Source organism: Sander lucioperca, chromosome 24 (assembly GCF_008315115.2).
Source record: "Sander lucioperca isolate FBNREF2018 chromosome 24, SLUC_FBN_1.2, whole genome shotgun sequence".
Lineage (NCBI taxonomy): Eukaryota > Metazoa > Chordata > Actinopteri > Perciformes > Percidae > Sander > Sander lucioperca.
Window position 1 is genome coordinate 10,045,180 of NC_050196.1, and position 25,501 is coordinate 10,070,680.

Consider the following 25,501-nt stretch of genomic DNA (forward strand, 5'->3'; position numbering starts at 1 on the left):
GACAGCTGTAGAGGGAGGGGGTAGCCCCTGCCTGGAGAGGAGAGAGGGGGAAATTCTTGTGTTTTTGGTATGCGATTACCCAGCGGAGAACCCATGACTGAAGGGGAGGTGGAGGAGGAGGACTGGGGTCGAGTTTAGGATACATTCTTCGCCTTCCTCTTTAAGTTAACTACATTATTGGAGCTGCTGACATGTTGCCTCCTCACATGACACCCATAAGCTCCCAGCTGATGCATTACAACTGGACAAAGTGGTCCGATGGCCTCTGGACTGACTGGTATGTTACACACTGATACCACAGCAAAACTAATACCATGATAATACCATAGAAACAAAAGGAGAAGAAAACACACTTTTATTGAAACAACACAATCTATCTTATGCTAATGAATTTATCTCCTGTTTATTCCTGACAGGTTATGCCTTTTCAATCTCTTTTCAAAGTTAGTTAGGGACTGTATGAAAGTTATTGGGGTGGCGAGTTGGGGCTGAACCTTATGTTTGACTTTTTTTTTTTTTTTTTTTTTTTTAAAGAAAGACCTCCATAGGAAAAAAAATAATAAAAATTATATATATTATTTTTTTTTTATAATTTTATATATACATATATATATATATATATATATATATATATATATATATATATATAGCGCAAAACGCACCTTTATGATCCCTGAGACAAGTCACCTTTGATGTAACAATTTTTATATTCAATTCATTATTTCATTTTTTTTTCTTTTTTTACAGCAAATTGCACAAGAATAAAATACATAAATCTGGGGCTTGGAAAAAATGAAGACCTTTCCCTGCTCTCCCAAAAGTTTCAGACCAACCTCCCTTTACCAAAAAGTATAAATTATGTAACCCTCCCCCGTTTCTGACCCCACCTACCCCTAAATAATTTGTGCACAGTTCCCCAAAAAAAGCTGTATTACATTGATAATTTCTATCAAATAGTTTTTACTGTTTACGCAGTGTGTAAACCCACAGGTGGTCACACATACACACACTCCCTGGCTCTGCGGTAACTAATGCAGAAATCAACGACTTTACATCTGACATATTAACGGGGGCTTAGCATTTGCATAAAACCAGTGGAGCTCTGCCTGTTCTTCAGCATCTCTGTCGAAGCTGTAATCGCCCACTCACTAATGACAATTACTGTAATGGACTGATTGTTGGATTATACCACCAAAGTGGTTTTAGCACACATCTGCATAATTGTTCTTAGCATATGCGCGCCTGTGGGCCCCTGGCTGCCATTAGCTGCTGCAGGGAAGAGTGTGATTGAGGAGTCGTTCGATGCTTGAAGAACAGCGGCAAATTGTGAACCAACTGTGTGGGTGTTTTGAGAGTGTCAGTACTGTGAGGGAAATGCGCTAAGCATTGTCTTATTAAACATTGTGGTTAGACTAGATTTGTTGTTGAGTGATGCAGGTGCCAGAGCAGCTGAATGAAGGGGGCCAACTTAGGGGCCCTTGACCAAGGCGTCGAACCTATAACCTTTAGCTCAGTGGCAAAAACTAACTTGCTGCTGCTGCACAAATAAGTGGAAATGTACGAATTTGAAGCAGGATATTTGTGGTAAACAGCTTCTGAAATTAAGATTACACAATAAAAAATGTCATCCTCTGCAAATGATGCAAGCAAGCCAAGGGCCAGTCAGTGATGAGACGCATCATTTCTGCCAGCTTTATCAAAATTGTACCAGTGAGGTTGCAGTTACAGTCTTTCCAAACTGATTGAAACTGTAAACTTTAAGAGTAGCCTCCACCAGGTTAGCTACAGTATATATAAAATAAAACCAAATAAAAGTGACTTTTTCACCTTTACAGCTCATCCATTAAAATGTTTTAAATTTAATGTTTTTTTTTAAATGTCAGCAAAAGACACATTTTATATCAAACTGTAATGCTTTTCAGTCTCTTACTCATATCCCATTGGTTTACACTTTAAATGATCCTTTCTTTGTTTATGTCCCAATGCTCCTGCTTGTATGCATCTAATTAAAAAACAGCAATATGACCTTAAAAACTGTGTTCAGCTATATAGCCTTTGTTCAATTGCTGGAACACAATGTGAAGACGTGCCCTGTGTGCAGCCTTCGTCAAAGATCAGATCAGTGAAACCCACATGACCAACAGATGGACAGACATATCCGTAGTACATGGGGGACTGTAGCAGCGTGAGCCAGATCGACAGCTGAACCCAGCTTTCCAGTTACAGTCCCTGTTTAAACATGCAGCGAGGCTTTGGGGAGTGGGGTGTGTGTGTGTGTGTGTGTGTGTGTGTGTGTGGAGGGGGGGGGGGGATCACTGAGGAAATCTGTCTGACTCTTTCCTCCAGCAAAAGTGCTAATTTGTTTATCAAATTTAATATGAAAGATTGAGTCAGCACAGAGGAAGTTATTGTCTCTGTGTAACAATACCTGAAACCTGCATGACTGTTCATCTCCTCTTCTTCTACCTCTCATTGCTCATCTCTTGAAAGCAGGCCAACATCCCACACACGCAAAATCATGCATCATGCTCCCTCTCACTCTCTCCTTTTCTCTGAACAGCACTCTGTGCTAATTACTCTCCGTTTCCATAGCAATGGGTAGCACCTCTTTTTTTGTTATTTTGGATAGCCCATCACAAACATGCCTCACGTCTCATCATGAGACTGAGGCAACAGTTTGTATTGTTGAGTGGATGGCAGCCAAGCAATCAACATTCAGCCGCAAATTATCAAAAATGTAAAATCAAATTTAGTTTTTCTTTTGTGATTCTTAAAGGAAAAAAAACATTTTATATAATATAAAGTCATTTATAATCAATATTTGATTTAACACATTCCAGGGAGTTATTTTGTGATGAAGTGTTGCATGTTTTTGACTCATACGTGTTTCTACCCGAGTTAGTTATTTCATACATTTCCCAGAATGCCTTTTGACAGCTGGTTATGTGTATGGGAATAGAGCAACAGCAGAGTTTTGCATCACTTTTGAGTCTTAAACTCTTAATAAATAAATACCCACGGCTATTTTTCCCCCAACTAACCTTTGCTTATTTAGTCAAAAATATATAATGTAATAGTGTAATACTTTACAGCTTTAAAGTGGTTTTTCCCTACGAAACACCTACAAAGAGACAGACATTGTATAGGGATATATTATTTGCTTTCCTAGCACTGCGAGATAACCATGAATGATTAATACTTAATTGATTAGTGGTAGGAATTGTTTATTCTATGGAGACATTTCATCAAGTTATTATAAAAGGATCTATTCAGCTTTCCCTCTCAGCTACAGGTCTGTGCTCTGGGTGTCACACATTAGGCTCCATATAAGGGAGTCACTTTGACACAGTCACACATTTCAATATAATAACATGTAACTCCAGGGAGGAGGTGGGGGGGTAGTTAACACTGAAAGGGGTCCGAAAACTAGCAGGCTATGTAATGACAGGGGGAAGAAACAACACTGGTTTGGATTCAAAGAGTGTGTTTGCGCCTGAGTCGAACCTGAGGGATGGAGGGATAGAAAGAGAGCGATAGCCTGAGAACACAAACAAAAAAGGGAAAAACGATCACGGCCTGAGGGGCCCTCGGTTCATTACTCATTAAACACACAGGAATGTTGTATCTCTGCGTCAGGCTGAATGGAGTGAGACTTTAAAGGATAGATTAAACATTTTTACATATAAAAGGATTAAACCTCATTTGAAATCCCACCAATTAAGAAAAGAGACTTTGAGATAAACAATAAACAACATCACTACAGATTCAGTTTAAATTACACCACCAATATGCATTTTTATCAATAATAAACCCATAAAAGCATCTGTTTATTAGATTTTTTAATCCTACTGATAAATATTCATTTGTAACATAAAAATGTAGTGCAAAAATACAAAAAAAGTGGGTTTAGCCCTCCTCTTTGCAATGGTACATAATCCTCAATGACCCAGGGTTTTATGAATGGGCAGCAGGAAGCTCTGCCATTGGCTAAGAGTGACAGCCAATGAGGGAGGATCATTTGCAACAGAGGCGGGAGTGGATGAATGGACAAGGCAGACATTTTTAGAGGCCAGGGCCTGGTGTATGTGCGTCTGTAGGTGTGTGTGTGTGTGTGTGTGTGTGTGTGTGTGTAGGTGTGGGTGTGTGTGTGTGTGTGTGTGTGTGTGTGAGTCTCCCACAATGACCTACTTGGTTTATTGCAGGCATCTATACATAGCTGTGGGAAACGCAGGCAGACAATCGGCCTGGTTAAAATTAGCAGTCAAGGCCACCTGTTTGTTTCTCACAAAGGCGGAAACACCAGAGCAGAGATGGAGGGAACAGGAAGGAAGGAGAGGGGGAAAAGAGGGATGGGGGGGGGGGGGCATTGATCACACTGCTGGTTTAACTCCTTCTCTCTCGTTCTTTACTCTCCCTTTTCCCCCCACTGCGACACAGGGAGACATTGTTAGTAGGTCTGGATTTGGGGAGGTGGGGGTGGTTGGTGGTCCAAGCCAAGCAGAGTTCACATACCTCTCTGCTGGATCACTGCCAGATTTCACAGAGGATGTAGGTGGAAGATATATAGGGAGAGTTAAAGGACTAGTCCAACCATTTGGGACTTAGCCCATTGAACACCTTGTGTGATGACAGAGTTTTGGTATGAGATAGCTCTGTATGTGTGCAATTTTTACTCTTTTGTGAATAATTGCATAACCCTTCTGCCACCTGCATCCCATATCCCCTCTCTCTTAACATATTGTCACTGTAATGCAAAAAGTAAAGTTTCCTGCCTTTGTCGTTTCAGACAGCCAACAGGAAGTCTTAATCTTCTTAACTGATGAAGACTTCCTGTTCTAAAACTGGCATCTTGTTTTCATAGAATCACGATTTTTTTCAGCCCACACTTGGTTTTGTTCCTGTGTGCCTCCGCCGAAGTGTTTGTGGGTTAAGTATTACAGAAAGGCAACAGTAGCAAAAAGTATATATACAGTATGTATTATCTGTTTTATGACCCCCAGAGAATTCAGCTCGTATTACTGCTTTCAAATTGAAATTGTTGAATAATGCTGGATTCTTAATTTTCTTGACTCAGCCATCTTGTTGTCTTCTGTGCAGTTTTAGTCAAATATAATATATATATATACTGTATATAGTCCTCATATGATTAAAGTGATTCTTACCCCAGTGTCTTTCTTTTTCAGGAGTCCTGTCAGACGTCAAACAGCAGATGGACACTCCAGGAAAGGCGGTGGAAAGTCCTCCAGCAGCCATCTGTTGCAGTCAAAATGGACGCTGCAACAGACGGCCATCTTGGTTTCAGCGTGGGAGCAGAAGGACTGTACGCTGGAAGGCAAAGAGGGAGATGAGGAGGGAAATGGCAGTTTAGCTTCTTCGACACATGCACCTCGACCTGAAATGCGTCAGTTTTCATTGATTTACTGTTAAGATACTCTGATATTTTTTTAAAACAATCTTTGTGAAAATTCAGCCATGCTAGCAGCTCTGTGACGCTGTAGCTTACTTACAGTGCAGTGCTATGAGCTAATAAAATGCTAATGTTACTGCGACAATGCTAACATGCTGATGTTTCGCAAGTATTTGCCAGGTTGATTTAGTGTGTTAGCATGCAAACATTTGCTAATTAGGATTAAACATAAATTACTTCTTTACAGGTAGTATTGTGTTTATAACATCTAAGCAGTGTAGTGGAATCCACAAAGAGCAAAATATTCTTAAATTGTTTTAAATACCATCATCTACACAAATGTTTCCCAACATTTTTGGCATGCAAGCTCTTAAAACACAAGATATTGGCAGAGCATTTATGGGTGAAGGTGCAAGTGTGAAATGGGTTGCCTGCTGTATTGTTAGCAACTCTTCCTCTGTCTTTGTATTAGAACTGTATTACAGTATTCTGAGTCACATCCTCACCTGCATCATATCAGCAGTGGCCAACACTGACGACACATCTGGCACCCAGGGAACCTGCTTGTTTGTCATATTCCCTCTGCATGAAGTTGTTTTCCTCCTTCCTTCCTCCTCCTCCTATCATTTCCCGTCTTGGCTGAAATGTGGCAGCTGGGCAGCCATTTTGGCTCCAACCGGAGCTGCAGAGCCACAGGGTGCACAGCGGTTGCTCAGTAGTCAGTGTAGATCCTGTGGGGCTGGCAGCAGCTACATCTGGCTACTGGGTCACTGCTGGCAGCCATGTTATTCAGGATGCATGATAATGACAGAAAGGCTAATGTTTAGCAGCTTTTGAAGTTTTCTAATGTATTCTGTGGAGTATTTTCAGATGTATTTGGAATTCTTTTCTAACAGTGATTTCCATGTGTATTTCACCCACTCTCCTTGTGATCTTTACTGCCATGCAGCTTTTAAATTTCAGAGAAATGACTTGAAAGCCCACCCACTGTGAAGAGAAGCACCTTCAACAGTTTATCCTAGATGCATGTGTAGTTTAGAGGACAGATGAAATGATTATATAAAAAAAAACATAAAAATTACATTTTGAGATACTGGGTAAGTTCTGGACCTGGCATTCAGTGTAGGATTCTGTGTGTGTCAGTCTACAGCTACATTGTCTGCTGGGTTTCAGGCCTATACTCATTTACATCAATGCCTATGTTTTACAAATGTTTCTATCGTTTAGTTATTTACTGTAAAGAATGATATCAAATGATTATATTAAAAGTATTGCGGCATGTTTGAGGAACCAAAAAGCATGGATAATTTCACAACTTTGTGTTTATTGACTCATCATAAAACATTCTTCAAACAATAAAACAATTTTAAATGTCCGTTTCTGTACAATGCTTGCTAAGCAATTTTATTTATATATAGAAAATGTAAGAGGAGTTGTGTTAAAATGACAAAACTCCTTCAAATTTAATGGCAGGTACTCTGGAAAAAATAACAGCATTCCATCAACAAATATGTTCAAGCAATAAATATGTATTTATAAATAGTGTAAATTTACATCAAGATTAGAAACAAAACAAAAATCACAAATTAAACTTTATTTCATAAGTCTATGTGCAACCCATTCTCTTTGTGACTTGGCTAGTAAGTTTTTTTTTTCCCTAAATTTTTCCTTTTTTTACCTAAGAAACTGTTTTAAAAAGAACAAGACAAAGATAAAACATAAAAGCTGTAAAAAAAAAAAGAAAAAAAAAAGAAAAAAATCACCTTAACTCTTCACATTACAAATTTTTTTTGGGAGATTTTGCTGTCCAAAGAGTCTTAAAATTACTATCTACCATAGAAAAGACCAGTTAGGCTAGTGCTCCTTAGAAGGAAAACTGAAGAACATTTGGGAAAATTCTATAAATCAAAGCCAACATTTGATCCTGTTACCAGAATAGGAAAAGAAAAGAAGGGAGAGAGAGAAAGCTTGTCAAGTCAGTAGTCTTTTACGGGTGGTGTTGCCAGTTGTGACAGTTAACAAGTATCTACAAAACATTTTTATCACGCATTAAGAATCCCACTCCTCCTCGTCCCCCTTCCCAACCGTTTTTGATTAAGTCCTCCATTAAAACAGGGCTGAACCATTGTCACTAGAGGGGGCTGGGGAAGAAGAGAGAAACAAGTCCTGTGAGCGAGCTCGGTGGCGCCCCCCTCTGGAAGGGACAGGCCCCAGCACTTCAAACAGGTTGCATAGACAGACACATGGCCGCCTCTGCCTCCAGCCGTCGCTATGGAGACCAGCCATAATGGGAGGGGCGGTGGTGAGGGTGGGGAGACGGCCTTGGCTTTCCTGAATATCAGAAATGGTCCGCGTATGTAGATGTTTGTTTGTTCTTTTTTTTTTTTTTTTTTTAAATCTTAATACAAGTTCCTGTAAATGGCTCCATAGCAGAAGAAGAAAGAGTTGTCACCTAATGTCAAGATGAATGAAGAGGAGGGGCCTGGGGAGGAAGAGCATACACGAGAAGTCAAGTCACTGAATTCATCAGCTTGATGCCTTTGTAGTCAACATGTACGAATACCATATACAAAAAGCTGTGTAATTTCAACTATTTTCCAATCACTTTTATTAGCAAGTTGTATTGCACATATACCTGATCACCAAAAAGTCAAAATGTATACGTTTATTGGCATAGTGTGGCATGAAAAACAACTTCCACAGACGTACAACATCTCGTTGCATGATAATTGGTCGCAATAAACATCTAGCTTTAAGCTGGTTTTGTCAAAATGTCTATACTAAGGGCGCCCGGATAGCTCAGTTGGTAGAGTGGGTGCCCATATATAGAGGTTTACTCCTCGACGCAGTGGGCCCAGGTTCGACTCCGACCTGCGGCCCTTTGCTGCATGTCATTCCCCCTCTCTCTCCCCTTTCATTTCTTCAGCTGTCCTGTCGAATAAAGGCCTAAAAATGCCCCCCCAAAAAAATGTCTGTACTAATGTAGTTTCAAGGGGAACCACATTCGATACCTTATAAACTTTTTTTATTATACAACATCCCTGTCTCCTTGTTTGACTAATCTGTTAAAGGCAATTTAAAAGCAGTAATAGGAAACCGGGTGTCATCAAGTGCAAATATATTAGTAATTATTAACCCTCAAAATATAAAAAAAAAAACATTACAAGTTGAGTTAACAGATTCATTGGCTATCATTGGTGACCCACTAGTTTTTGTTTGGGTTGAAAGACGACTTGCTGACTAACAGCACTCTATTAGCACATAGTAATTCAAATTTCAGATAAAAAACAATATTTGTTCGGTTGATTCACATAAATGTCCTGGAACTTTCCTTCAGTTTGAAGGAAAGAAGCGCTTTGAGTCCCTCTCCCTCAGTCTGGTGACTTACTAATGTGAACTGGTCGTAGACCTGCATCAGGTCCTCCATCCTGTGCTGTTCCAGCACCACAAAGTTGTCCAGTGTGGCGCTGCCTTTCCTGGCACAGTCCTGACAGTGGACCACGTACTGCTTCTTGGACAGGAGCTCGCGGCGCACAAACAGCAGGTTGAACACCTCCACCTGCAGAGTGTGCATAAAAAAAAAAAAAAAAGGTGTGGCACAAACTGAATGGCTTCAATTTTTAATCCTATTAAAACTCTGAGCTGAACAGCAGAGGCTGCAGTGATGATGTCATGTAGAGGCAAATCCTGAAACTGCTCCACAAACAGTGAACAATAGACCATTTTCTAGGTCACAATGACAGCAGACATTTAATTGGATATGGACACATTGCTGCTAAACGCTAGAAAGCTCTGCATTCAAATAAATCCAATCGCATACCCATTAATTAGCTCAAACATAAACTGAGTCGGCCTTTAATTCAGTGATAATGGACCGGCAGATCACATGGTTTTAATTATTTAAAATTATTAGATTCAGACCAGCAGAGAGAGACACAATCAGGGGACAAATACATTTGGTTCTAATCCAATACGCATGGCACATTCAGAATGTCCGCAGTTAAAAAACAGGCCAATTATTTTATACTAGAAAAATAAGTGTGAGCTGCTTATCCAGAAATGTGAACTGCTGTTTAAATTCACACCCGATGCGGAAATGTGCGCTTACTGACCTCACAGATGGTGCAGTAGTGGGCCGGCTCGTCCCTGGTCCTCGGCCTCAGCACCGTTTCCTTGCCTGCTGTTGCCAAGGCTTCCTTTACCCACTGGCACTGCTTCAACGTCCGCAGCAAGCAGTACCTGTGACAAGAATGCATTGTGTCAGATTAAAAAAATAAATAAATAAATAAATAAAAAAAATACCATAAAAACTAAATTCCAGCTTGTGAAAACATAATTAGGGCTTGGTACCAGTACCGATACCAATACCGTGACTTCGATACCTGTTCCTAAACGATACTTTTCTGAATCCAATTTCATACAACAAAAATAAATTTTTTAAAAACACATTACAGCACAAACCTTTTATTCATTTTCCAGCTCCTACTACGTGAGCCCTGTCTCTGTGCGTAACCTAGAGTTCTTCCTGCGTGCCTCTATGACGTTTAACATTAGACAGCCAATCACCAGCATTATTAGATCTTGGTAGAAACATACCGCATGCTTATTGGCTCACTGACGCCGATATGATTTACTCTTTAGGTATTGAAATTTGGTATTGAATGACGAGGCATTTTTTAAATACACGATACTTTAGAGGCAATTCGGTCGGTGCCCAAGTATTGAATTTGGTACCCAACCATACATATAATACAAACAAACAGCTGAAGGACTGGATGACTCACTTGATCATCTCAAACAGCTTGTGGTCGGACACTTTGATGTTGCGTGCCATGTTCCAGGAGAGGTGCACCATGGGAACCATGGACTTGACACTCTGGAGCTTATTCCACTCGTAGCGCTCCACAGCCAGCTTGTACTGGTGAGCTGAAAAAGTAAAAACGTACTGCACGTTAACTTGATACAAACACAACAAACCAGGAGATGTTTAAATGCACTCAAAGATGCCATCGCAAAGAAAACAAGCATTAAAAGGTGGTTTGGAGGTAGCTATTATGTGGAGAGCGTAAACAGGTGCACTGGTTAATATGCAAGGGTATTCCTGCCATCATACAGACAACGGAAAAATGCCTCGGTTCTAGACGGGGAATACGATCCTGCAGTAATCAGCTCAGTTCAGATCAGCTAAAAATGTCACCAATCAGCAGAAAACTATTTCAAACATCACAGTAAAGGTCATCATATCAGACAATTATCATTAGAGGTACACGGTGTAGGAATTTCTCCCATCTAGCGGTGAAATTGTAAATTTAAACCAGACAATTTTTTAATACGTGGGCCGTTATAACTGACGTTCTCAACTACAATTCCGAGATGTTTGAACTACAGAAATCTGTTTAGAATTATCTTAATAAATACAGGTAATGCAACAAGGACGAAGCATGTAAACTGCGCTTTTTGTTTATTCAGAATGGAATGGATCGCAAATGGATCTGAGTGAAGAAACGTAAAAAAAAAAACCTTTAACCTAAACTCGACCCTAGCTCCCTCAGCCGAATAGTGTGGGTAACCGATCAAGGCCGCAACATAATCAAAGCCCTGGAACCATATAGGAGACTTTCTTGTCTCGATCACCTAATTGGCCGACAACAGTGCTGCAGAGGGGAGGAGACGCAATGTAGCACAGTTACCTCACACTCAAGTCAGTGCAGGACACCCAGAGCTACGGGAGAAGCTGGAGAGGCATAGCTTGCTCCCCACCGAATAAGGCTAATAAACTAATGATTAAAAAAACACAAATGCTTGTTTAAGGGCCCGGGTTTGGGCTTGGGCAGAGAATCTACACTCTAAACTACGGTAGCCGTTATGTACCAAGAATCTATGACAACATGTCTTCCAATTTTCGTTTTTTTGGCGACGAGGATTCCTTCTCCTGTGGCTCGGCATAAGTATGAGCCTCCATTATGAACTAAAGTGCAGTGCAGGCTTTCAAATTTGCCGGGGCAGTGACAAGCGCCTCTCACTGATCTTCTCCGCTTCAGCTGGTTTTAGTCACGTGATGCTGGCTCTGAACAAAAATGCGTTGTGGATTAGCTAGACAGGTAGGCTAGTGCTTTATGTCCCTCTCAGCGATTATACATTTTTTCAAAATGGCGGAACGACATGGAAGCCTCCTTGGACTTGCCCATCCAATGTAAATACAGATAAGAAATTATTCGCTTACGAGGATAAGTCAGATCATTGGCAGAGGTCATTTTACACCAATGAGGACATATTTATGAATGAAGACAGTGATTGTAGCTAATAAAATACTTAAAGCACTACACAGTGTACCTTTAAGACAAGATTGTGAATGTTGTGAGGTAAATCTACATCATTTTCCAATAGTACATGTCTTAAGTGGTCAAAGACAAACAAAGAGAAAGATCACAGTATACGAAATGTGCGGGGGGGAATCATATGCAGGGATGTGTTCAAAAACAGACCGGCAGACTGTCCTCTAGACACTCCAGTAACATCAACATTAACCCATAATCCCAGGCGTACCGGTGAGAGGTCCAACGTTCCAGGCGATGTTGTTGCACCAGCCAATGGCCTGCACCCAGTGGACGGTGCCGGTGTTGAGCCACACCAGGTCGCCGGGGCGTTGGATGAACCGATAGACGGGCACGTCGGCCTCGTACAGGTCCTCCAGGTTGGGCCACCACGAGCCCATCAGGAAGTTGATGTTGTTCCTGGAGGTGTTACAGGGAAAGACGGTTGTGATGGATATAGGAACTGCAGGGAAAGGGGGGGGGGGGGAGGAGATCTGTACAGCGTAAGACACCCTCTATCTTTAGACCTTTGTCCAGAGTATCTTACTTTTCACAGAAGTTGCTCATCACTCCCCAGTAGGGCTCTGGTACAGCAAACCATTCACAGTCTCCTGGTCCGATGTTAATGTTGACGGCACAGAAGTTATTGTGTTCCTGGTGACCTGGAGAGACGTACAAAAAAACCTCTTAAATGTACTAATCCACACACCAAAACTTATGCACAAAAGTGTAGTAATCATTTGTCCCAGAAAGTGAAGCGTGAGTGTGTGTATTAACCTGCTATCCTGCTCCCAGGGACCTTCATGTAGAGCTGAACTGTGTTCATGCCCAGGATGGTGTGGCCCACGTGGCTGAGCAGGTTGCCGGCTGATACGACTCGAGCGAAGGCCGGCAGTTTACTGAGCTCCTGGAGTTGCTGTTTCCACCTAGAAGAGAGTGGGATAGACAAGGTGTCATGATAGCGCGTTTAAGTCAAAATGCTCTGGGCTGAGTGTGTCAAAGCATAGGCTAAGGCAAGCTTAGGCAACAAATCCAGATTCATACTCACTTCCTTTCGTCCGACACATCGATGTTGGTTCCAAACTTGATGTGCTTTAAGGGTCCCCTTCTTTTGCGTGCAACACTGAAGACACACACACACACACACACACACACACACACACACACAGATGTTATTTCAAAACCATTTCTCAAAACATAATACAATTAAGCTAAACCTAGTCTATATCCTTGACGTTCCACTTCCGGGATTGCTCTGGTGCCGCAGGAAATTCCGCCGGATGCATGTATTTTCACCGATGTCCGTTACCTTCGGCTTTCTTTGTGCGAGACTAAGCTTAACCAAACCATATTCAATACTAGACCAAATATATCAGAGCCTGGAGCTTTCTAATGGGGCTAAACAATCAAGTAAAGGTAACTAAATAGAAAGAACAACATTAGGTACCTCTCTGCTGACGCTGGCTCTGTGTCCGAGGGCTCCTTTAGTGCCTTCTTCTCATTTTCCTCCTGAAACCAAAACAGGAAACGCAATAAGCCAGCAGTATGCTAACAAATAAATAAATGTATATATATTTTGTATCCTTAGAAGTTTAGTTTCAGTGGAATCCAGAGAACACAGATAAAGCATCACTGACCCGTAGGGATTCCTGGAAGGAAGCAGCCTGATACTGCGCGTATTTGGCGATTGTGGCGTGGGCGCGGGCGCTTTCACAGCGCCACATTTTCTTGGTGCCGGCCGGGTCCCAGTTCTCATCAGCGGGCTGAGAGAGCTGAGTCCAGACCTCCACCAGATGCTCCGGGTTGGCCTCTACCAACGTCTTTGTGGAGAACAGACCCAAGTCTGCAGAGAATCGGACACCACAGAGGGACACAAATAATTAAAATACGCACGGCTTTGTGATTGACACAGTACCAGTCAAAAGTTTGGACATGCTTTCCCATTCAAGTGAATGAGAAAGCGTGTCGAAACTTTTGACTGGTACTGTATATATTTAAGGGAAAAATACATACATTACATATTGTAAACAAACATTTACCCAGTTTGAGAGCTCCAGCCAGTCCTCTGATGACAGTGACGGGGTTGGAGGGGTTTGTGCAGAACTGGTGCAGTGGGGGGAAGAAAGCATCCCTCTTGTTCTCCAGCTGTTAAAGTTAAAGGATATCATATAGTACTATGACCACCTGCTTTAATGAACAAGACTCATCAGGTAACGGAAACAAATATCCTTAATGATACTTAAAAAACTGCTGCCAAACACTTTTAAGTCATCTTAAAGTAGCTTGGCAGTCCCCTGGGTAATACTCACATAGATGCTGGGTGTGGGGGGGTTGAGCTTGTCTTTGGGCAGGGCTGGTGAGGGTGGAGGGGGCAGCCGGGGTGGGGGGCACTTATCGAGGAGGATACTGCTGTTGGAGAGACCATTCCTCCCCAGGTTCCTGCACATACACACACACAATGCAGAGAATGTTTGAAGTGACAGCAGCAGTAATGATACAACACACACAGAATATAAACAGGGCAAGGAATAACAGACAGACGGGGAAATAACACACCAGTAAATAATACTTAGTAGACTTGCTGTCCTACTTCAGATCTTATCTACTAATACTCCTTAGCAGTCCATTTAACGGAATAATCTTAACTATATGCATGGTGGTGCCACATTTGACCAATCATATGTAAAATAGGGGAGAATTCATTTCCATGTGATACAAGAAGTGCAACCAAATGGGAGGAATTCATTCAACTGAATAATCTGCCCTAAATAATGTGTGCATGGCAACAAGACTGCCCAGTAGCCTTCGGTGTCGTTTACAGTTACATAATAATTTGCCTTTGGTTCTGTAGTTACTCTGAAATTCCACTGGGAGGAGACATCTTCACAACAAACCACACTGTTCAACGGATACGGCTCTCACATGCACCATTTAATATACAGCGGGAGCCTTTTAACTCTCCGATAGATTAATCTCACAAACTATTGTTACCGTAACACACAGAGCAAGCAACAATCAAGTACCAAACTCAACTTCAGACCTGTAACATTTTGGAAAACAGGCAAGGAATATATCAAACAGTGCAGTCATCCTTTCTATCTATTAGAAGAAAAAAAAACATAGTACATTTACAGTACCAAGCATTTAGTAAATGTGTTTTAAATGTTGCTTGTGACGCGCCATAACCAACATTTCTCAGTTTCCAGGCTTCATATTCATACACACTGAAGCTGAAGCAGTCAGAAACATTTCCATTTGTACACATTACTAAACTAAGTCTTGTCCATGTCAGAATTTATCAACTCAGACTAGATTTTAAAACCCTGCTTGAGTGTGCAGGATGTTACAAAAAGAGAATTTGCCACATGTTGTAAATCTAGTGCAGGTCTTGTGTACTTAAAGCTCTGTTATGGCCTGACTGTGTTCGATCTTTTGTCCACACCGCAAGCTCCTTGCTAAGAGCAATTATTCCTGCCAAGAATTAAACAGGGCCCGCAGGATACTGTCTGAGTGCATCTGCGGGACACCACGATGTGAAAGAAAAAACAATGAGGGATTTCAGTCTCACCTGCAGGCCTTCAGCACGTCTGTGGAGCTGGGGTAGATGGAGATTGAAGATGACGATGACGATGATGAGGAGCCGTGTCCATGTGGAGGCGTAGCTTTGAGACTGGTGACAGCGGGCGGCTCCGCCTTCAGCGGGCTTTGAGAGTCCTCAGAGATACCTGCTTTGCCGTTACCGTTTACGGCAGGTGCAGTAGATGCGGAGGCAATAGCGGGACTGTGGACTCCTGTTTGGGTGTGTTCGGAGGATTTGGGGGAGGGCGTGGCGGTGGATATGGCAGAGATGGGAGAGGAGGCAGCCGAGCTGCCCTGCGCGTGGGGGGTGGAGGGCAGGACGGCCGGGTGGATGTTGTTGATCTTCTTGTGGGACTCGGATGTGGCGGACGTGGCGGATGCTGTGGATGCGGTCCCCTGTGACGGTCCCTCACCCCCCACAGGGTACTTCCCGCCTTCCAGCAGGGCAGATAGTCTAGGATTGTCTGCGCTAAGGCTCGGCTTCTCGCCACCTTCTGCCACCTTGCCCTCCCCCGAGTGTACGTGATTGGCCAGGCCATCTGCCTGCGCCATTTTGCCATCAGATGACGGCTGTGGCGATGGCGTCTTGCCCTCGGAGCCCCCGTTGCCAAGGGATGCGGCTGCCGTGACGAGGGCGGCTGTGGTGTTGCTATCTTTGGTAGCGGACGCACCAGGTGCTGCTCCACCTGAGGTAGAGGAGTGGGGGAGGGAGGGAGGGGACGGGAGGTGGTTGTGGGCCTGCTGTCGTGGCGATGGGGCGTTAGTGGAATGTCCAACCTGATTGTTGGGGTGCACAGGGGCGATGGAGTTGGGCGTCTGGGGGTGAGAGAGGGTCCCCTCACTACTGGAGCCCGACGCATGTGGAACACACCCCTTCTGAAGCCCCTGAAGGAAGAAGAGAGCAACTGTCAATGAGGGAAAGCAGAAAGTCCAGGCGGGGTGACTTGATGTCATTATTAATAATTAAGTTACTATATTCACAACATTTTGCCAGGCATATACCTAATGATCATTCGTTGGGAGAATTGAAATGCTGTAACTTAATACATATTTCTATATTTCTATTCTTAAGGCAGTGACACACCAACTCGATAATCGGCCGTCAGACAGTCTGGCGAGGTCAGTGACTCGAGTCTGTTCGGTGTGTTCCGTGCCGTCGTCCGTCCGAGGAGCGGTCGGCCTTCATTTTGGCCGACCTGACTTGGTGCGTCGGCGGGCCGCCAGTCGGACTCCATGACCAATCTGATTGGTGGAGTGCTAACCCGGAAATGACGAGCGGGATGAGCGTGACTAAGCCTCTCAAAATCTGACGAAAATCTTTTAAACTGACCTTTGTCGATCTGAAATGAAGACAGATTCAGCAACTGCATAGCCTATTTCTCGCTTAAAATGTTTTCAGAAACACGTTTCGGTGAACTATCTTCGTAAAATATGAGATCGTATTCTGAACGAGCCGCCATTATGCCCGGTTGAAAAATCCGGGAGCAGCCAGACCCACTGCTGGTTTTTCATTTTTCAGGCGACAATAAAGATTAGTCGCTTCGGTGTGTTCTGAGGCACTTTTTGGACCTCGGGGAGCCGACTGATCAGTCCACCTGCCTTTTCTGCCAACGGTCGGCCGCCGGGTTGGTGTGTCAGGGGCTTTACATGTGCTACATACATATCTTGGCTCTGTACCAGACACTGAAGATAGAATGTGTAAGAATTCTTGCACACTTTCATTTACAGTCTCGTGGGAGGGATTTCACAACCCGTTTCATGAAACCACTTGATGGATTTTTGATAGAGTTTTTACAACAGAGCCAAGTAAGACAGCAGGATAAAACTATTTTATAATTATAATACATTATACGAATTACATCAATATCCATATCTTAGCTGTGGTTTGGAGAACCTGCCAGAGGGAGCTTTAATTTTTTTGAGACGTGTGGATGCTCTGTCACAGGCACTGAAAAAAGCTGAACAGTGAGTGATGTCTAACCTGAGAGGAGTTTAGGTGCAGGGCCTGGCGCGGCGTGGCGTCCTGTGTTTGCGTGCTTGTGCAGGTGTGAGGTAGCAGTGCTGCGTCGCCGCTGCCGGCAGGTTGCAGGTAAGGCACGTCTCCGTTGGGTCCTGTGGCTATGGGCCCTGACTGATTATTACTACTGTTACTACTAACACCCACAGGGAGGGAGTCTAAGTGTCCATGTGTCCCAGGGCCCACGGGCCCATTGGCCAGTGGCTGAGGCGGGCACAGGGGCCGCTGGGGTCCCAGGTGGGGCCGGGTGGGGTGGAGGCTGGGGTTAGGGGAAGGGAGGGAGTTTGTGGTGGGGCCGTTGGGGAGAGAGGGGCGCACCTGACCTCCTGAGGCATTCTGTCTCATCTATAAATGGAAAAGATGACAACCATAAAACACTACAGTTTAACTGTAATTAAAGCTTGAAACTTAGTATCTTGTGTCATTTATTGTTTGTTAAAACCTGGTTAGAGACCCAGATGGGTGAACTCACCACCAAAAAAACCCACCAAAAGACAATTCAGAGTCAGTAAGAAAAACACAATCGACGTTAACATTCTTATCGGTCTATGTTTAAGCTTTCCTGCTCTTACTTGCATCGTATTATGTGCCAAACCACAACGGTCGAACGCCTACGCCACAGGTCTGAATGCCACAGTAGGATCATAGATCATGCAGTGTCGACACACTCTGGATTAATGAGTTTATTTATTCTAACAATTATGGACTCAAGCCTTCAACTACCGAGCACACATGTGGAAATGTCATGTAGTGGCACACACAATACTAGCATGGATCTTCATGCATACGCGTACATGTAAAACATATTTTGTGCAAGCATTCATGGGTACAGATGTGCATCATGTATGGAAATGGCAGTTTCTGAGGGTAAACGCATGCTGATTCATCAGTCCTAGGCCTTGTTTGAACCCGACAGGAACAGTGAATGCTAGACCAAGATGAAGATCAGGAAAGTATTTTAATGTAAAATTTATTTAATTTAATTAACCAACGGCCAAGTGGCATGTGTAAATATGTGATCCAAGTGTGTGTGTGTGTGTGTGTGTGTGTGTGTGTGTGTGTGTGTGTGTGTGTGTGAGTGAGAGAGAGAGACAGGAAGGTTTTTACCTGGTGCTGGTGCTGCTGCATCATGGCGAGCTGAGCCTCCAGCTGCCCCAACATCTGAAGCTGTTGGGGCTTCAGGCTGGCCCGGTTACTCCGCATCTGTTCCAGCACCTGAAGATGGACAGCAAAAGAGTTCACGTAAAAGCAGTGTTATTAAAATTAAGTTAAATATGAGATTAGAGCTATTACTAACCTGTAATTTCTGCGGGGAGAGGTACCAGTTGGGAACTGGCTGCTGTGGTGGGTTACTGACCCATGAATCACCCTGAAAAACACATTATGAAATTGAAAGTACAGATTAAACTGCATGACTGTAACTCTGCCTGCTATAAGCGGAAAGCAGCAGTTAAATGACGCCATCACTGTGGTATTTACCTTGGCAGGGCTGGAGGCTCTCCTCCTCTTGGCGGGGCAGGACTGGTCCTCTGCTTGGCCCAGCGGGCCCACGTGAGGGGGCAGAGTCTGACCCGAGCCCCCACCTTCTGTACTGTGATTGGGCTTACAAGCCTGGAGGGGAGAGCATGGTGGGAGTGCAGGCAGAGGGAAGCAAAAGAAACGTACGGAGGAAAAGAACGTAAATGAAAGAACATAACAAAAAGGTCATGGAAGACAGGAGGGGTCGGAATAGAGCGAGAAGAAAGAAAGCGTAAAGCAAGTGGGGGAAATAAGTGGCAAAAACAAATAGTGGAAAATTAAATGGAGGGAGTGTGGAAAAAGCAATCAAGAATATTTATTCATGAAGTAGCAAAAAGGGAGAAAACATAGTACGGCAAGAGGAAGTGGTCAAAGGGCAAAGCAAAGCAAGGGATGGAGAATAAGAAAAAGAGAGAGAAAAAGGAGAGCAATACTGTGATTCTGTGTTGGCGCTCAAACAAACAAGCAGGACAGAGCAAAAACATTCCTGTGTATCTGAAGGAGTTACTTCATAGAACAACAACAGCCCCGGGGCAGTTCTCCTGGTAGAAAATCATCACTACTGCTTCGTGTCAACACCTGCAGCCCTCAAAGTTGTCCTAAAGACTCTTAATATAAATTCTTCACAGCAAATCCATGTATTCCGTATTGCACTTTCAGACAATATAAGGCAGTTGCAGCGGTTTAAGGGTACAATAGCATAACTCAACCTTTAAAGCGAAAGGGTAAAACACATTCCACACACTGACAGCCTTACCATTACCTGTGGGGGGGGGGGCTATGAGCTAGGTGTGACTGCCCAGGAATTTATTTTTTTACAATACCTCACTGTTGCTGTTAAACTGGAGTAGCATTAGCTTGCTTTGTTTTGTTATAGCTGCCTTTAAAATAAGTTGAATAATCGACCGCTACACTTCTATAGTCCTCTGAAGTCTCTTATTCTGTTTTCACCAGAACTTGGGATTTAAAAAACCCACAATCTTAGTATTTCAAGCAAATATTTTCAGTATTATTATTATATTATGTATGTTGCATTACAATAAGTGGGCAAACAAAAAAAAAACAAAAAAAGCTATGTATGAAGTCACATCTGACCCTATCCAAAATGTCCCCATTCCATAAGCATTCACAGTGGAATCAGTCTCACAGGGAATTGACGCTCACCAAGTAAAAGCCGATAAATCAACGATGCTAGAGGTCAATAACACACACACACACACACACACACACACACAACACTGATCACACACAAACACGGACACAAGAGAATTACTCGCATCTACAGTATGATGGGCATGAATGAGTGAAGTGGTAATGAAACACTAGGGGGCGTTGCTGGCGCTTTGTGAGCAGCTCCAGGACATCTAAGGTCAACTACTGAAAAGGGGAGGAAGATGGACAGAGCCAATGGGAAGCCATGGTATACTCTACGGCAGCACGACCTCACCAATCACACTGGGGCAGGGTCAAAAGCCGAAAAGGCCAAACGTCAATGAGTGCGAGAATTATAAACACAGCCACTTGACTTTGAATTAGAGCACTTTAATCTGTTCAGAAAGGCAATCTCTCCCGCTCTAAACCAAAGCAGATAAAGAGCAAAACTGGATTTGTGAATGAACTGCAGGGAGGGGGGTAATCCTGAATACCAAATTAGATTACAAACTGGAAAAATAGAAGGGGAAATTGAATGGGAAAGAGTTAACAAAAGCCTGCACAAGTGTTTTGTTGATTTATTGGTTTTGGTTTACTTGAACTGAGAGTGATGGGTGAAGCCGAGTGACAACTGTGCTGTGGAGAAGAAAAGGGGAGTGCAGGACTGGGCAACACTTGGCTGGACCTCTCCTCTTTCAAAACAGATGCCATAAAGCAGCCATGACCTGGACATGTTACACTTAAATAGTGTGATGAATGACTTGTTATTCAATTTCTGTTAGCTTGAAGCAGAAACAGTGCACTTACAATAAAAGTCAAAGTCTCCAATCTGAGTGTAATAGCATTCATTTTGGAGTAAAAAAAAAAAAAAAAAAAAAAACTGGTATTCATATCATAGGGGATATTTTTTTAGTGTGTTGTTGGCTTCTTTAGACATCTGCACACACACACACACACACACACACACACACACACACACACACACACACACACACACACACACACACACATACAGTGTGGAAGGTGGAGTTAAGCTCAAGTGTTACCCATCAGTATGGACAACAGTGCATGCGCATTTGTTGACCTACAGGTATGTCTGCATGTACATTACTATTAAGTGTTTGAGTTCTTATGTGTCCGAGTGTGCACTCAGTCAAAGGGAAGGGAGGGAGGGGAGGGAGGGGGTGGGGGGGAGAGGAGGTGTAAGTTGCTCTATCTGGTCTCTCACCTGCTGTGGTGCACTGCTCAGGCCTCCCTGCCTGGAGGTTAGCTCAGCTGGGATTGGTAGACTCCATGCCTCCTCAATAAGAGGGAGCATTTTACTTTTACCCTGTAGGCTACTGAGCTGGGGGTTACTCAACTGAGCCTAGGGGAATGGAAAACGACGTGAAAAAACAAAAAAAATAATAAAACACAAGGCTTTTTTTTGGGGGGGGGGAAACGATGACCTCAAAACAAGGAAATGATCAGCAATGGTAAATAGGTAGAGGTTATAGAACAAGTGAAGCTAGGTTGGAAACTGACAGCGATATGCAAACTTGTGTCTTGGCTGGCTAATATACCTATGTTGTGTACAGCATCAACCACACAAGGAGGTACTTGAATGACATTCAGTAACAGTAATCCCAGACACAATTTCATTAAAACAAGCCTTTGAGCTTGCCTTAATGCCATGGATTTATGCTAACATAACTGGTGGAAAATGTAACATTCCGTCATGCATATGTAAAGGAAAATGACATTGCTTGGACAAAAATATAGATGAATAAACTAACACATGAGATATGGGGATTGTTAAAACCCCGGTTGTTAAATCTATGGAAGGGCAAGTTTGAGTCTGCAATTGTTAGCTTCCCCATGAAACAATCTGTCTCCAAAAGGATTTTTAAAAAATCCTTAAAATAAGGGAAATTACTTATTCCTCAAGGGTGCTACCATGTTTTTCCCTTTTTCTCTTATATTACGCTGCATAGCATACGCAACAAAAGAGGTTCCAGTAAGGAGCAACTACCTATCAGCCAGGCATGAGTTAAGGTCTTGAAAGAATGGGAGGTGAAAAGTCAGGCAAAAATAGAGATCCCTGGTATATTTTATTGCATTCTGGACACTTGATTCAGTTTCTCAGGTTTTTCTCCCTGTAGGGTTTCAGGTCTTGTAGGTAAGAGGTTTCCTTTGTGCCCAATAGGATGCCCTAATCACATCCCTGTGGAATAATATAGATTTATTCAACACGGTTGTAGCTGCACAGGGATGCTAGCAAAGAGCAGCAAACGGCAGGAGAGGAAACAGAGAAAACCCATCCTTCGCTCCCTTTACTAGAGGAAAGGACTTTAAACTTTAGAATGGTTAAGAAAAACAAGAGGCCGCCGCTGCTGAGGGAGACAACCATCAGCTTGCACTGGCCAGTGCTTTTTCAAAAAGGTATTTGTGTATTTGTCAGCATGCATTTTAAATGGCATAATGAGAGAAACATTGGTAAGTGTTTTTTTTTTTTCTTTGTCTACATTTTTGTGGCACTAATTGCATGTCCTCTGGCCAGTGAAACTGGTCCGAGCGAGTGAACCCCAGAGCAGCATGAACAAATAAACAGCAGCCAGCAATTTCGATTAGTGATGTCCCAAACTAATCCAGGCATTTATGAATGGATCTGTAATCTGCTTTTTAAATGAAAATAGTAAATACAAATCTTTGTTTGTCCAGGTACACCAGCTGTCACATACGGCCAATTGAGCTCTGTTAAAACACCCATGGAGCGCACAAATTACATAAACAGCAGCCAGCCGTGTCAGTTAATGATATGGCAGCGTGTGTCATTAAGCGTTTCACTGATGTTCTTCGCTCAACACTTTTAAACCAACTACACTACAAAAAATATTGTTGGAAAGCTGTGATGCAGGCCAAGTTTCCTTAATGCAGAGCCAGACACATGGCACTTAAATAATGATATCCAGGCTGGCAGAGAGTGTGTGTGTGTGTGTGTATATATATATATATATATATATATATATGTATGTGTATGTATATATGTATGTATATAGTGTATGTATATATGTGTATAGTATATGTGTGTGTGTGTGTGTGTGTGTGTGTGTGTGTGCAAAATGACAGCCCCATTTGGTTTCACTTTGCTTCTATTTTTGCAGGTGTACCACACCCGTTTGAATGCGGTTGCTGGCAGACAACTGCATTCAAACATCTTTTTATTGTTACATTCTCCTCATACATAGGACTATCAAATTGAAGCTGCATCCAAACAGCCATTGTATGGGCGCCTTTTGCTTTAAATTCCTCTCTCCACCCACCTGCAGGCATTTGATGCGGTGGGTTAGCGCGGTGGTGTTGGTGCAGCCCTTGCTGCGTGTGGCGTTGATGTAGCACTTAATGGCATCGTGCGGCTGGTTGCAGGACTCGTACAGCGTGCCCAGATCCATCCAGGCAGCGGCGTGGCTGTGGTCCAGTTGCACGGCGCAGATGTAGGCCTGCAGAGCGTCCATGGGCTGGTTCTGCTGCTGGTACAACACCCTGAGGGTGGGGAGGCGGGTGGAAGTGAGGAAAGAGGAAGGGGTGCATGGGAGAAAGACAGAGGTACAGAGAGAGGAAGCAATGAGTAACGGATAGGGGTGAAAAGGAGGAAGTGTAAGGGATAATTAAGTGATTGAATCAAGGGGTTGATTTGGGAAAATGAAGGTAGGATGGGTGAATAGATTTGAAAAACAAAGATAAAAAGGTAAGAATATAGGTCACTCCAAAATATCCATTCAGAAACCTTAAAAGGTGACAACAGTGGCTTGCATTCATGTATTTGCACAGTCTATCGTATAGACACTTGCACTATTAAAAGAGAAGGTAACTGGAGCCTTGACTGAACAAATGTACCCTTACCCTATAGAGCACCAGGTATCTGCACTGGCCTCTGATTTGTCTATGGATTGCCGATAGGAGATGAAGGCGTCCTGGACCTTCCCAATACTAGAGTAGCACCTGCAGGAGACACAGGCTGTAAACGTTGTGCTACAGACATGGAAAACGTTTATGCAAATGTGTCAAATAACTAATTCATACAGCTTCTTTTTACACATTATCGTCATTTGAACTTTATAGTATAAGACCGCATGCAACATACTGTAAAGTTTTGGGATGGCATTTCAAGTGATCAAGGTTGTTTTTTTAAATCTTTGCCCCCCTGATCTCAATTTAAGTTAGGCTAACATTAAACATTAAAATGACTTAAACTAAAATTAGAGGTAAGGTGGATGTAGGTTTTTTTTCATTCACCACACCACATTTGCTCACAATATTGTGTGTTAACAAACAGTGCCAGTGATTGATGGAGAACAATGCTGGACAGCTGGCATCCTAAAAGAATTGCTCAACGATTATATAGCATCTCCTGATCAATTAAAAGAGGCCCCGACAGATCCTGATTCCAACAGATTGGCTCAGAGCATCAGTATTTAATGTTATAACTTTAGACTATTGTCCAGAAAAAACAAAAGCCTTTCAATTAACTTCCCACACTTTCAAAAGTCCTGAGCAGGACCAACTAAACTAGTTAAACAAAATCACAACTTTCACCAATTACTCCAGGACACAGTGGGAATCCCAGGACCACTATATTGATGTTGTTTGAGTCATTCTTTTTACTTGTTACATACTTAACCAAGTTTCCATGACCATAGCTTCCCTGTTTTTTATTTGGCCAATTTCACAAGCACTGCAAAGCTAAATGACATCACCTTCTGATGTTGCGAATGTGTGTGTGTGTGTGTGTGTGTGTGTGTGTGTGTGTGTGTGTGTGTGTGTGTGTGACGTACCTGCCAAGGAAGTACCAGGACTGTCCAGAGTTGGGGTCGGCCTCCAGAGATTTCTGCAGACACTGGATGGCATAGCTGTCCCTGCTGGCTCTGTCCCCGAGCTGTTCCACTGTGTGATGCATCCAGCCTGAAAGACATTAATCAAACGCTGTTGACTCGCAGCACCAATAATATCTTTGTTGAGACTAGGGCTGCACGATATGAGGCAAATATCTAATTGTGATTATTTTGACTGATGTTGCGATTGGATTCACAATATTGGAGGGAATGATCATTTTTGTTCAAAAGAAGGTAAAGTCTGCACAACAGCTTAATGCGCCGAAAAAAATCCTTTAATAGTGCAAAATAAGGCACACAACGTTTCTGGCCTTCCACCTGAGGATGGCCAAATTGTGGGCCGAAACGTTGTGTGCCTTTTATTATTGAAGTATTTTTTCGGAGCATTAAGCTGTTGTGCGGACTTTACCTTCTTTGAACTTTTACTTTTTTGTCCTGCACCAGCAACTACACGGACGTGCACAACATCGCCTTTTTGAATGCTCATTTTTCTATCATTATTCTCAAAAAAATATTGAAATTAAAAAGTTTGAAACGATTATAGTGTGATCTTTGCGAGGATCTGTACCAAACGAAGATGTTTTCTGTAGTCTGTAGGATACGATTTTTAGGCTGGGACGTCTCTGCAGCACCACAATACTTA

General features: G+C 42.9%; 1 protein-coding gene across 2 annotated transcripts in view; it reads right to left on the reverse strand.

Annotated features, from left to right (window-relative positions):
• Nucleotides 1–6,711: 6,711 nt before the first annotated feature.
• LOC116044629 (histone demethylase UTY-like) overlaps nt 6,712–25,501 on the reverse strand; it is a 33,580-nt gene continuing 14,790 nt past the window's right edge. Inside the window, exons 10-30 of one of the 2 annotated variants that reach the window (XM_031291976.2) lie at nt 24,802–24,928; nt 23,870–23,968; nt 23,290–23,509; nt 21,216–21,353; nt 18,797–18,928; nt 18,615–18,686; nt 18,425–18,532; nt 17,282–17,662; nt 15,290–16,185; nt 14,031–14,160; nt 13,761–13,866; nt 13,359–13,564; nt 13,169–13,230; nt 12,770–12,844; nt 12,499–12,647; nt 12,269–12,383; nt 11,954–12,141; nt 10,192–10,333; nt 9,520–9,646; nt 8,796–8,966; nt 6,712–7,889 (exon numbers count right to left, since the gene is read on the reverse strand). In XM_031291976.2, the coding sequence (XP_031147836.1) occupies nt 7,866–7,889; nt 8,796–8,966; nt 9,520–9,646; nt 10,192–10,333; nt 11,954–12,141; nt 12,269–12,383; nt 12,499–12,647; nt 12,770–12,844; nt 13,169–13,230; nt 13,359–13,564; nt 13,761–13,866; nt 14,031–14,160; nt 15,290–16,185; nt 17,282–17,662; nt 18,425–18,532; nt 18,615–18,686; nt 18,797–18,928; nt 21,216–21,353; nt 23,290–23,509; nt 23,870–23,968; nt 24,802–24,928 (3,668 nt within the window). In that variant the 3' untranslated portion in view covers nt 6,712–7,865. The remainder of the gene's footprint in view (nt 7,890–8,795; nt 8,967–9,519; nt 9,647–10,191; nt 10,334–11,953; nt 12,142–12,268; nt 12,384–12,498; nt 12,648–12,769; nt 12,845–13,168; nt 13,231–13,358; nt 13,565–13,760; nt 13,867–14,030; nt 14,161–15,289; nt 16,186–17,281; nt 17,663–18,424; nt 18,533–18,614; nt 18,687–18,796; nt 18,929–21,215; nt 21,354–23,289; nt 23,510–23,869; nt 23,969–24,801; nt 24,929–25,501) is intronic. The other variant, XM_031291977.2, reaches the window with a different exon arrangement.